General features: G+C 56.4%; 2 protein-coding genes across 5 annotated transcripts; one reads left to right on the top strand and one right to left on the bottom strand.

Moving 5' to 3' along the window:
- Positions 1 to 3,307: 3,307 nt before the first annotated feature.
- On the top strand, positions 3,308 to 6,776 carry LY6G6F (lymphocyte antigen 6 family member G6F). The gene is made up of 6 exons (XM_059702437.1): positions 3,308 to 3,987; positions 4,473 to 4,802; positions 4,884 to 5,147; positions 6,113 to 6,268; positions 6,440 to 6,506; positions 6,638 to 6,776. The coding sequence occupies exons 1-6, from the start codon at positions 3,930 to 3,932 to the stop codon at positions 6,660 to 6,662; spliced, it is 900 nt and encodes a 299-aa protein (XP_059558420.1). The 5' UTR covers positions 3,308 to 3,929; the 3' UTR covers positions 6,663 to 6,776.
- A 33-nt stretch (positions 6,777 to 6,809) lies between these two features.
- On the bottom strand, positions 6,810 to 10,113 carry LOC132237719 (lymphocyte antigen 6G6e-like). 4 transcript variants are annotated; one of them, XM_059702430.1, is made up of 4 exons: positions 10,023 to 10,099; positions 9,428 to 9,590; positions 8,720 to 8,845; positions 8,146 to 8,584 (listed from the first exon to the last, which is right to left on the bottom strand). In XM_059702430.1, exons 2-4 carry the CDS (start codon positions 9,483 to 9,485, stop codon positions 8,382 to 8,384), a joined length of 387 nt encoding a protein of 128 aa, XP_059558413.1. In that variant the 5' UTR covers positions 9,486 to 9,590; positions 10,023 to 10,099; the 3' UTR covers positions 8,146 to 8,381. The 4 variants fall into 4 exon arrangements, with proteins under 4 accessions (XP_059558416.1, XP_059558413.1, XP_059558412.1 ...); XM_059702433.1 differs by lacking the exon at positions 8,146 to 8,584 and adding an exon at positions 6,810 to 8,130 and having other exon boundaries at positions 9,428 to 10,113; XM_059702429.1 differs by having other exon boundaries at positions 9,428 to 10,075.
- Between the last annotated feature and the right edge of the window lie 2,996 nt (positions 10,114 to 13,109).

Below are 13,109 nucleotides of genomic sequence, written 5' to 3'. Positions count from 1 at the left end.
GCAAGTGGCTGGGGAGGAGCTGCAGGGGGAGTGTCCGAGGGAGAGGCTTCCGCCTCTGATGCAGCTGAGCTCCCCATGAGCTGGCCAGGGGTCTTCTGGTGCCTGTCATCTAGCCACACTCCTGCGATGGGAGCACACTGACCACCAGGGGGCAGCTCCTGCATTGAGTGTCTGCACCCTGGTGGTCAGATTGCTTCATAGCGACTGGCTGGTCCACCAATGATCCAGTTGCTTAGACTTTTATATATATACTAGGGGCCCGGTGCACGAAATTCGTGCACTGGGTGTGTGTGGGGGAGAGTGTCCCTCAGCCCAGCCTGCCCCCTCTCACATACTGGGAGCTCTCAGGCATTGACCCCCATCACCCTCCAATCACAGGATCAGCCCCTTGCCCAGGCCTGACGCCTCTGACAGAGGTGTCAGGCTTGGACAGGGGACCCCCATCTCCCCCCGATCACTGGCTCTGGCCCCCGCCCAGGCCTGAGGCCTCTGGCCCAGGAATCATGCCTGGGCAGGGGACCCCCATCTCCCTCTGATCGCTTGCTCCACCCCCCCGCCCAAGCCTGACCCCTCTGACCCAGGCTTCAGGCCTGGGCAAGGGGACCCTCATATCCCCCCAATCCCCGGCTCCGCCCCCCACCCAGGCCTGATGCCTCGGCCAGAGGAGTTGACCCTCATCACCCTCCGATCACCAATCACCGGATCGGCCCCTTGACCAGGCCTGAGGCCTCTGGCAGAGGTGTCAGGCCTGGGCAGGGGACCCCCAGCTCCCCGCGGTTGCAGGCTCCGCCCCTGCCCAGGCCTAACGCCTCTGGCTGAGGCGTCCGGCTCGGGCAGCGGGGACCCGCAGCTGCAGCGGCCCCTCGATCGTGGGCTCTGCTTTAGGCCCAGGCAAGGGACCCATAGCTCCTGGGACTACCAGCTTCAACCGTGCCCAGCTCCCATCGCTGGCTCCACCCCTACTTCCTGCTATCACTGGCCAGGGCTGCAAAGGCGCCTGATTCTCCGATCATGGCTGGGGGGTAGGGCAAAGGCGGCCCCAGGGCCGCCTTTTCCCTGCCCCCCAACTCTTAGCTCCCCCCTGGGTTTCCAATCACTGTCAGTGGCAGGGGGCTTCTTCCTGCTTTCCCTTTCGCCTCCCTGCATTGTGCCTACATATGCAAATTAACTGCCATCTTGTTGGCAGTTAACTGCCAATCTTAGTTGGCAGTTAATTTGCATATAGCCCTGATTAGCCAATGAAAAGGGTAGCTCGTACGCCAATTACCATTTTTCTCTTTTATTAGTGTTGACTAGAGGCCCAGTGCACAAAAATTTGTGCACTGGCGGGGGGGGGGGGATCCCTCAGCCCAGCCTGTGCCCTCTCACAGTCTGGGACCGCTTGGGGGATGACCACCTGCTGGCTTAGGCCTGCTTCCCGGGGGTTGGGCCTAAGCTGGCAATCAGACATCTCCCTCTGGCAGCCCGGCAGCCCGGGGGATGTCCACTTGTCAGCGGGGTGCAGACCTAAGCTGCAGTCAGACTCCTTAGTGCTGCTGAGGAGGCAGGAGAGGCTCCTACCACCACCACTGTACTGGCAGCCATCAGCCTGGCTTGTGCTGAGCAGAGTGCACTGACCACGAGAGGGGCAGCTCCTGCATTGAACATCTGCCCCCTGGTGGTCAGTGTGTCATAGTGACTCGTCATTCCCAGTCTTTCTGCTTAGGGTCAGTTTGCATATTATCCTTTTACTATATAGGATAGAGGCCTGGTGCATGGGTGGGGGCCAGCTGGTTTGCCCTGAAGGGTGTCCCGGATCAGGGTGGGGGTCCCACTTGGGTGCCTGGCCAGCCTGGGTGAGGGGCTATTTGCAGCTAGTCACACCCCTTCAGGGTGGGGGTCCCCACTGGGGTGCCTGGCCAGCCTGGGTGAGGGGCTGAGGGCTGTTTACAGGCTGGCCGGCGACTGAAGCTCCCAGCCTCTCCTTTTTTTCTTTTTTTTTTTTATTCTGGGATTTATTTACCTTCTATAATTGAAACTTCATTGCTGTCACTGGAGCTGAGAGCCAGCTCCAGCTCTGAGGCCACGGCCTACTGAAAGCAGGTATCTGGAGTTTGTTTAGCTTCTATAATTGAAACTTTGTTGCTTTCGGAGCTTAGAGCCGAGCCGCGGCAGGTGGGAACCTTGGCTTCCTCCATCACTGGAGCAAGCAAGCCTCCTGCTCGCTTCAGCTGTGTGGCTGCCGGCTGCCATCTTGGTTGGTGGTTAATTTGCATATCTTGCTGATTAGCCAATGGGAAGTGTAGCAAAGGTATGGTCAATTACCCTTTTTGTCTTTTATTAATATACTAGAGGCCCAGTGCATAAAATTCGTACACAGGGCGGGGGGGTCCATCAGCCCGGCCTGTACCCTTTCACAGTCTGGGACCCCTCGCTCCTTACCACCTGCCTGCTTGCTCCTTACCGCTCAGCTCGCTGCTCCTTAGTGGTGCTGCAGAGGTGGGAGAGGCTCCTGCCACTGCCACTGTGCTTGCCAGCTGTGAGCCTGGCTTCTGGCTGAGCAGCGCTCCCCCTATGGGAGGGCACTGACCACAAAGGGGCAGCTCCTGTGTTGAGAGTCTGCCCCCTGTTGGTCAGTGCATGTCATAGCCAGCAATTGAGCAGCCTTAGCATATCATTAGCATATTACACTTTGATTGGTTGAACAGAGGACCAGATGACTGGACACTTAGCATATTGGGCTTTTATTATATAGGGTTAGGTCATCTGGAGACCAGATGGGCTGAGCCCCAAAATGGTGCCAGCACCCCCAAAGACAGGAAATTAGAGGTTTTTAAATGACTCTAGTTGGTTTTTTTCTGGGCAGAGAATTCTCTGTGCAGGTCCGGATCCTGGGAAACTCCGGAGGGGGGAGATATAATGGTCTTAGCAAGTGGAATGTGGTCTAAGCAAAAGGGAATGTCCATTGTGAAGTGGCCTAAAGGTCTGTTCCCACAGGAGGGGATATCGATTCAATTATTTGATTAGACTTAACATAGACTGTTTTACAAAAAAAATTTTTTTAAAAGAAGCAGCCTTTAAAAATAAATAACACATTAAAAACTGTAGGATCTGCCTTGAGAGCACTGCCTGGGGCCAGTGAATTTTCCAGGTCCTTGTTACTCTCCTCCTTGAGTAATAACTTCATATAATCATCAGAGGCTGATGAGAAGAGGTCTGTGGCGTGCCAGGCAGCCCCAACGAAGGCCATATCATTTATTTATTTATTTATTTTAAAAAATATATATGTTATTGATTTTTTACAGAGAAGAGGGGAGAAGGATAGAGAATTAAAAACATTGATGAGTTAGAAACATCGATCAGCTGCCTCCTGCACACCCTCTACTGGAGATGTGCCCACAACCAAGGTACATGCCCTTGACTGGAATCGAACCTGGGACCCTTCAGTCCACAGGCCAATGCTCTATCCACTGAGCCAAACAGGTTAGGGCAAGGAAGGCCATTTTAAATAATTTCTAAGGTATTGACTGGGTATACAGTCTCATGCTGGGTTCCATGGAGACCAACCTGGAGACTCAGTTCCTTCCCTCATGGCGGCATCTCTTAAGGTGGAAGAGAAAAGGCTTCCAAACTGGCAGGACCCCTTCTGTGCAGGCTTCTCGGCATGGAGAGGCTTCTGTCGGGGTCCCTCCGCCGACATGGGGCCAGGACTCAGAAGGGTGAGGAGGCTGTCTTCGGAGAGGCCTGGACTGGGCCTCTTTCCCATCAGGACAGAGAGGCAGTGGTCATTTTTCCGCCAGTGGACTTGCAACTAGGGTTTATCTCCCCAACTTCCCATCCCCTCCAGAGGCCTGTGTCACTCCGGACCAGGGAGGGCAGGCCTTTATCTGAGCTCTGTTTCCTCCCCGGGGACACCAGGTCCCAAGCAAGAGAACTTGCAAGGCTCTCCCATGGCGGTCTTATTCCTCCTCCTCCTCCTCCTCAGGGGGCTTCCTCAGGCTGCTGCAGGTAAAGAGCAGGAGGTGGGGACTCTGCAAGGCTGCCACTTCTCCTTAGGGGCCTGGGGCAGGCATCTGACTCACGAAGGTAGATTTTCCCCAGCTGACCTCCCCCATCTCTAACACTGGGATAGACCCAGAGACCCTGAGGACCCAGGTCATGTGCAGTTTCCTTTAGAAAATGAGAATCGGTGAGTAACTGCTTCCAGAAAAGGAGAAATGAGAGGAAGAAATACGGGTATTTGCCAACTATTCCACCTTTTCTCTCTTGCCCTCAGATTCCCTCATTCATTTGGGGAAAGGGAGGAAAGCCCCTACCCTCTCTCTCCATCTCACCGTTTTTGTAGCTGTCCCTTGCGAAGTGTGCTTATAGCCAGACCAGTGCCCGGAGACCTCAGGAAGGAAGGAAGCCAGGGGTTGGAGGTTGAGATGGGGGCGGAGGGGGGGGGTTGATCTCATGGAGGTATCTGGCCTCACACAAGCCCCTCCCTACAGACAACATCCAGGCCATCTATGTGGCCTTGGGGGAAGCAATGGAGCTACCATGTCCCTTGCCACCCACCCTACATGGGGACGAACTCCTGTCCTGGTTCCGCAGCCCTGCAGCAGGCTCCTCCACTGCCCTGGTGACCCAAATCCAAGTGGCCAGGCCAGCCCCAGACCCTGGAAAGCCTGGAAGGGAGCCCAGGCTCAAATTGCTGGGGAACTACTCTTTGTGGCTGGAAGGATCCAAGGAGGGAGACGCTGGGCGGTACTGGTGCGCGGTGCTGGGTCAGCACCACAAATACCATAACTGGCGGGTGTATGATGTCTCCGTGCTCAGAGGTGAGTGGGGGCATGAGACCAGGGGCCACTGGGAGATGCGGAAGCCCGAGCAAGGAACTGAGGGGCCCCTCTCTCCCACAGGATCCCAGTTGTCTGCCAAGGCTGCAGATGGAGCGTCCTGCTATGTCCTCCTGTGCTCTGTGGTCCCTGCCAGGCGCCTGGACTCTGTGACCTGGGTGGAGGGGAGGGGCCCTGTGAGGGGCCATGTGCAGACCTTCTGGGGCGACGGGGCTGCCCTGCTCTTGGTGTGTCCTGGGGAGGGGCTTCCTGAGTCCAGGGGCCGCAGACCCAGGCTCATCCGCTGCGTCGTGCCTCAGAACAAGGGGGTCAGCTTTAGCCTGGCAGGTAATGGGGTGCGGGGGGCAGGGGGGTATGGGAAGGGTGTTCCTTCTGGCACATCCACCCTGCTGGCCAGGGGAGGAGGTGAGAAAGAGGCGAATTTGTTATTGGCCCGGTCAGGAGGGTGGTTTCTGGTGGAGCTGACCATCACTGCGGGAGGAGGGCCTTTCTGCCCTCAGCTGAAGCCGTAACCATAACCGAGGAGGGGGTGGTTAAGCCAACTTTCTGGTGGAATAGACAATAGCCAGGAGGGGGAAGAAGATTTCTGTGGAATATGTCATTGTTTAAAAATAGGCTAACCTATGATTTGTGTGAAATATCCCATAGCAGAGAGGAAGAAAATAAGAATCATTGCTGGGGTAGTAATTGTCTTTTGAAGAAAAGATACATGCACGGATGTTATAATGGCCATTGATAGTAAAGGCAGAAGGAGAAAAACATGTGATTGTTTTACCAGAAAAAGTCCATTATACAAAGAAAGAATGCCACTGGATGTGGAATAACCCTTTACACGCGGGAGGGAGGAGCACAGGGCCACTGCTGCCATCAGCAAAGGTCAACGATGGCAGGGGCTGGGCTTTACTGCCCCGACACCCACTCGCCGACGGTGCCTGGCATGTGGTGGGCACTCAGCAAATGCTATGGAGTGAGTGACTGGAAGAATGAATACATGCAAAGCACTTTTTTCCCCTGAAAGGGTGGATTACTGTGAGGAGTATGAGGAGAATGACAGCATGGCTGGCGGTCTGCTCTGGAGTTAGCTGTCCGTGTGTGTTGGGTGTGGGAGGCGTTGGCTCATGGGTCAGGGTGAGAGACCTAGAAAGGGGCAAAGTGGGGGTGGGTCCTGGGGACAAGGAAACTTCGGGAGTCTTCTTTTGGGAGAGCCCACCAGTCGATGTGGGACGCCTCTCCTTGGGGCACAGGGACAGGCCCCCTCACTGCCTCCCTCCTTTCCTCTTGCCCTTATACAGCCCCCACGGATGCCTCCCCTGCCCTCTGTGCCCCTTCCACGGGCTGGGATGTGCCCTGGATCCTGATGCTGCTGTTCACAGCAGGCCAGGCTTTCGCCGTCCTGGTCCTCAGCATCATGCTCTGGAGGCGGAGGGTCCAGGGGGCTCAGTGCAGAGGTAAGGACCCCCCCCCCGCAGGGGGAAGAAGAGAGCACTTGGGTGCAAGGTGGAGGGGGGGCTCACATTGCCTTTGTACCCCATCTTCTCCAGGGGAGGGGAGGAGAGGGAAGGCAGCTCTGGGCTATCTGGTGGCTGTCTGCCTCACTCCATGTGGCTCCTTCTCCCCAGATGCCTCGGTTCCTCAGTTCAAACCTGAAATCCAGGTCTATGAGAACATCCACTTGGCCCGTCTCAGGTGAGGAACAACGAGGGGACAGAGGCTTCCATCCCCGAGGGCGCTGGGCTGGGGTGGACAGGAGTCCTGTTCCTGAGGCGGTAGGAATGGAAGTGTCCTTAACCCATCTTTCTGTTTCACAAAACCCACAGCCCACCTGCCCCCAAGGCCAGATGATCTCCGTGGCAGCTGCTGGAGAGTGACCTGCGGTCTCCCTGGCCACGTGGCACCCGGAAGAGCCCCTGACAGTCTTGGCGAGGGGGGGGGCGAGCAAGCTACTTCACTGCCTCTGGTCTCCCACGGACAAGCTGTGCGTGTGGGGGCGGGGGGGGGAGGGAGAAAGGAGATTCATTATTCTGTGATGTCACCTTTGAAAAAGTGTGGTCTCCTATCTGTAGAAGCCAGTGGAGGGTGGCCCTGAACCCACAGGCATGGGACTGAGGGAGCTGATGCAGCTGGAGGGGAGCATGGTGCAGCTGGCAGGGGTGAGGAGGGTGGGGTGGGCAGAGAGGAGACAGAGGAATCCAGGGCCTTGAGCCAGAGGGCAAATGAGGGAAACTGAAGGGGAGAGAAGGGAGGAGACTCAGTCAGACCAAGGGATGAGATGATCAGAGGTAGAGAAAAATGGAAGCACGAAGCAGGGGGATTGAGGGACAGGGAGAATGGAAAGGAAACTCAAGTTGCCTCTAAATGAGGTCAACAGCTCCATCGTCACAAAGCAGAGGAGAGTTGAGAGAGAACGAGCACCTTCACTTAGACCCCAGACTCCCTTAGATGGAAGGGGAGGGAGCTGGGTCAATATGGGGCCCATGCTCGGCCCCACCCTGCCACCCTCCTTATCCTAGGCACTCCATTGTGGCATCCGGAACAATGAGTCGCTTATGTCACCCTGACGTCCTGGGATCCGAGTCACACACTATCTCCCCGGGCAGGAGTGTCCACGGGGCGGGAGTGTCCACGGGGCGGGGCTGTGATGGGCCCTGCGTGCAGGGCTGTCTGGGAGCAGGGGCAGGTCTGGGCTGGTGAGGCAGGGACGCTCCCAGCTCACCACGCGGGCAGGTCAGGCAGAAACGAGCTGGCCACCCAGCCACACCCTCACAGCAGCTCCTCCAGCGCCCTTTTGTGTATCTGCGCAAGCCTGGGCCTCGCTGGGAAAAGCTATCTTGGAGGCTTTCTCACCTAAAGCCTCCACTCTGCAGTGGCTTCAGCTCATCTGCAGGCAGGAAGGAGGCGCGAATGACAGACAGAGAACAGAGAACGAGATGACAATTATGGTCCGGGTTCCAGCCCCAGCGCAACCACCAAGAGCTACAGTTTGCTTTTAGAGAAAACACACGCGCGCGCGCACACACACGCGCATGCACACACACGCATGCACACACATGCACACACACATGCACACACACATGCACTCACGCACGGCAGTGTTATCAGACCCCCAGATAGCACTTTATTAAATTCGCCCTTCATCGTTCCCCAAGCCCTCCTTCCTAAGTTCCTGATCTACCAAATGGACATTCCCTGGCAAGACACCCCTCCTCTCCATACATGGGGCCCCTGCATCCCCTTGCCTGGGACCCACAGCTCCATCAAGCACCTGCCTTGCCAGAGACCTGGGGCTTGGAGAGGGCATCAGCCTCGGTATCTAAAAAAGACAAAAGACACAGAACAGCATTTTTATGAGGCCGGGCTCTGGGCAAGTTGTGGGGGCTGGAGCAGGGCCCACAGGAATCAGGTCTTGGAAGCGCTCTGCAAAGCTGTGGGCCAGGGAGCTGAGGCCTGTCTGTCAAGCCAGGATCTTGGCCACATCTCAAGCGTCAGGCAGGTGTCCCCGGGGCCGCGGAGACGGTGAGGGCGGTGAGGGCGTCTGGGTTGAGGGCCGCAGCTCTGAGGAGGCTAGAGGAGGAGGCGGCTTCCGCAGGTGAAGCTGGCGGTGAGGAGCAGGGTGGGGAGCAGGGGCCTGGGGGCCGCGTTGCACAGGTCCTGGTCGCAGCAGTGGTGCCGCAGCGAGTAGGAGCGTGACCAGTAGGTGGCATGGCCAGGCAGAGGGCACTGGGCCCTGGGGAGGCAGCCTTTCCGCTGGATGACCTCACTCTGCTCTGTGGGAGGAAGGGGCCAGGCTGAGGCCGGGGCGGTCGGAGGTCGGGCCAGGGACAGCAGGGAGGGCAGGACCGGGGCGGGGGGGGGGGTGCGGGGGGACCTTCTGGGGGAGGGCCATTGGACCAGAGTCCTACCTGAGGTGCCGATGCTGACGCCACAAGCTTCATCATCCCCACACTCGGTGGGAACAGGGTAGCAGGGTTTGGCGAAGCTGCAGGTGTAACAGTGGAGCCGCCCCCGGGCAGGGAGAGTGGTGAGACCTGCCGGGTTGGTGGAGATCAGGAGGGTGGAGGAGAGACACACAGGCCAGGGGAGAGGCAGAGCCAAGATCCCAGACAGGGGTGCACGGAGTGAGGGGCGGCTGAGTGGGGAGAGGGAAGCACTGAAAGGGACCACGAGGGGGACAGAAGTAGGAAAGGAGACACGGACCAGGGAGAGGTTACAGGGGAAGAGGAAGACACAGACGTGAACAGAAGCCAAGAGAATCGGAGATGAGCTTAGAGAATGACAGAAGCCAGGGTGGGAGGCGGCAGTGAGGAAGTTTAGCGGTGGTGCCAGGACAGATGAAAACATCAAAACATCGGAATTGGCATTTACCAAGGAGCCCAGCGAAGGAGCAAGAGGTGAGATAGGGACGGGGACAGAGGCTCGTGCAGATGCCACGGGAAGACAGTCGATCTCCAGTGCCTTCCGAGGGACCTTGCCAGGCTGGCCTGAGGCCACCCCCGGTAGCTCCTCTTTCTAAACTCCTACAACTCTCCTTGGCATCTCTCAGACCCCCTCCCCAGCCCTCAGGCTTTTCCATGAACCCCGCCCGCTGCCCCAGAGGACCCCCAACCTACCCTTACCCAGCGCCCCACAGAAGAACAGGATGCAGAGGACGGCCCTGGAGGTGCCCATGGCTGGGTCCAGGGCTCTGGAGTCCGGGAGACTGACTGCACCTGAGTGCCCCAGGTTGGAGAGCAGGAGCGTCCGAGGCTGGGAGGAACCAGTAAACAAACACACCTAGGGAGCGACAACCAGCCCACATTCGCCAGCCTGAGCAGCGGGCCTCTGCTCCTGCACCCCACACCTCCCTGGCCCGCAGAAGCCTTCCCACTGTTCTCTCAGCTGCTCTGAGCTCCGGAGTTGTCTGTCACCTTCCCTCCTAGTCCTCTTCCTTACCCCCCCCTCCCGCCCCCCTGCTTGTCTCAAGCTGTTTTCTGCTCTCTCAGCTCTTCTCCTTGTCTTGGCTTTCTCTTTCCCCCTTCTCTGCACTAATGCTCTCAGGGTCACCCTCCAAACAGCCTTGGCCCAGATCCGTTTAAGTGTGGGGTCAACAACCTCCTTCCACCCCAAACACACAACCCAGCTGCTTCAGGGAGGGCCCTTCGGATCCCTTCAAGCCCAGCATCCCTACCCCATAATGATCTCTCCCGGCTTTGCTACCGGACTTACACGTGAGGTCAGAGGGTCTGATGTGTCTCCACTGTGGTAGGTCAGTGAGGGGGGCCATGGAGACTAGGAAGAGGTGCAGGGGGGTGGGGTTTGGGGGCAGGGGCAGGGGCAGCGTCTGGAAGACAGGGGTTAGAGAGACGGGAGGGGACAGCCAGCTGCAGAACCAGGCAGGACTATCCCAGGAGGACAGGACTGGGTGGGGCGGGCGTGGAGGCACAGCTCTGCTCAGAGCAGCAGTATTGGGGCTCTCCTTGTCTCAGGCCCTCTTCACACTCTCAAAAGTTACTGAAGACCCCAAGAGCCTTTTGTAGTGAGTTATAGTAACATTTACTCTATTAGAAATCAAAACAGAACATTTTAAATAGATTCACTTAAAAATTAGAACAATAAACCTGCCACATGTAAGCCAAACAGATTTTTGTGAAAAAGCACTTCTTTCTCAACAAAGATGGCTGGGCTCTCGTATCTACTTCCACACTCGGTCTGTTGGGTGCCGCTTTGGGTGCCCAGTGCCAGCTGAGGGAGACTCTGGCCTCCCTTTTCATTGCCGATAAAGCCCAGGGCAGCCCTGACCGGTTTGGCTCAGTGGATAGAGCATCGGCCTGCGGATTGAAGGGTCCTGGGTTCGATTCCGGTCAAGGGCATGTACCTTGGTTGTGAGCACATCCCCAGTAGGGGGTGTGCAGGAGGCAGCTGATCGATGTTTCTAAGTCTCCCTCTCCCTTCCTCTCTGTAAAAAATCAATAAAATACATATTTAAAAAAAAAAAAAGCCCATGGCAAGGGTTGTAAGGCTGGCAGGGCAGGATGAGCGTGGGGTCCGTGGGAGGGAGGCACAGACACAGTGAACCCCCTCCTCGTGGGGCTGCCCTGGGTGAGAAGGCAGCCAAGGCCCCTGCCGCACAGGCTGGTCGCCCTCTGCCCAGCTCCAGCGCCTCCTCTCTGGGCCAGGACCCCGCACCTGCCTCTGACTGCAGTGCCCCAGGCAAAGCTGGGACACTATGGCGAGGGCCTCCTGCGCATCCATCGCATTGGCAAACCCCAACTAGCCCGGGGGGTGGAGCACGCCGTCTGGGAACTGAGTCCTGGTTCCCCCTTCCCCTAGCGCTTTCCTGCTTGCAGACCTTCCAGGGTCAGGCTGGGTCTAAGCTGTCGGTAGCTCCTTCTGTGCTCCTGGCACTGAGCCCCTCAGGAGCCCCTGTCTGCTGCCCGTGTGTCCACCTGCCCCCTCTTTGCTCTCCAGAATCTCACAGACCCACTCACACACACGGTTAGAAAACCTCAGTCCCTTGAAAGCAGGGACCAAAATACTAAACCAGACTTCAACTTTCCAACACCAGCTAAGGACCAGGGAGGTGTGTGTGTGTTTGCATTTTTGTTCTGAAATGACTTTAGGTTGACAGAAAAGCTGTGACAACAGTACAGAGAATGCCCATGTGCCCTTCCCGCTTCCTCCGATGTGACATCTCACAACCAGAGCACAGCTGGCCTTGCACACGGAGGGGTCAGAGGTGCCACATCCGCTCAGTCACAGTCTGTGTATAACTTGTGACTCCCCAAAACTACCTACAAGTGTCCCTTGGTATCTGAGGGGGATTGTTTCCAGAACACCACCCCCACCCCTTGGCAGATACCAAAATCCCCCACGCTCAAGTCCCTTATAGAAAATGGCATTAAAAAATAAAATAAATAAATAAAATGGCATAGAACAACGCACATACACTAGTCAGCCCTGTTTTCAGCCTGCAGTTGGTTGGATCTGCAGATGTGAAACCCGGAAAAGGAGGACCAACTGTATATTTATGGGGGGGGAATCTTTATATAAGTTTAAACCCTTATTGTTCAAGGGCCAACTGTACAAAACCAGACAGTAACACCCGTGCAGCACTCTGACCTGCAGGCCTTACTTCATTTAGCCCGTTGCTCCAGGGCCCGTCCCAGAAGCCCACATTGCCTTTGGCTCTCCTGTCTTTTTATTTATTTATTTATTTTAAAATATATTTTATTGATTTTTTACAGAGAGGAAGGGAGGGGGATAGAGAGTCAGAAACATCGATGAGAGAGACACATCAACCAGCTGCCTCCTGCACACCCCCCACTGGGGATGTGCCTGCAACCAAGGTACATGCCCTTGACCGGAATCGAACCCGGGACCTTTCAGTCCGCAGGCCGACGCTCTATCCACTGTGCCAAACCGGTTACGGCTCTCCTGTCTTTTTAAACGCCCCCAATCTGTGACAGTTCTGAGTCTTTGTCTTCCTTGACCTTGAAACTTTTGAAGAGTCCTGGTAAGTTATTTTACTTTTAAAAAATATTTTTATTGATTTTAGAGAGAAAGGGAGAGGGAGGGAGGGAAGGAGGGAGAGAAACATCAATGATGAGAATCCTTGATCGGCTGCCTCCTGTACACCCGACACTGGGGATAGAGCCCACAACCCCATCATGTGCCCTGACTCGGAACGGAACCGTGACCTCCTGGTTCATAAGTCGATGCCCAACCACTGAGTCATGCCGGCTTTATCTGGTATTTTCACACAATTAGATTGAGCTCATGAGCTCTTGGCAAGAATTGCACAGACATGATGTTGGTCTTTGCAGTGCAGCACACAGGGGGTCACAATGCCAGTGTGATAACTTTGATCACTTGGTTTTAGGGAGGTGTTTTCTGAGGGAGCAGAGAATCCCTTTGTGCTCCTTGAAATCCCATCTGCTCTGCCCCCGAAGGCAAGTCCTCCAGCCAGGAGGCTGACAGCTCTGCCTCAGTCAGCACATCATTGCAGTTAAGTGGAAACAAAGTTGGAGGGACTCACACCGCCCACAGGGCTGCACCGGAGGCCTGTGCGGCAGCCCTGTGGCAAGAACGGTGGCCCCGGCCTGCATCTTGGCTGCAGCACACAGCGCCCTGGCCTGGGTCTTACCAGGACTGTGGAGAGGGTAGTGGGACTAGAAGACCGGAAGGGAGCAAGAGAATGAAGGAGATCTGAGGTGAGAAGACACACACTCTTCTGTGAGCCATTAAAATCTATCGACCAGCCCTCGCTGGTTTGGCTCAGTGGATGGAGCATCAGCCTGCGGACTGAAGGGTCCC

This window comes from Myotis daubentonii, chromosome 6 (genome assembly GCF_963259705.1).
Source record: "Myotis daubentonii chromosome 6, mMyoDau2.1, whole genome shotgun sequence".
Classification (NCBI taxonomy): Eukaryota; Metazoa; Chordata; class Mammalia; order Chiroptera; family Vespertilionidae; genus Myotis; species Myotis daubentonii.
Note: the sequence above shows the minus strand (reverse complement) of the source record. Positions and strands in the feature narration are given on the sequence as shown.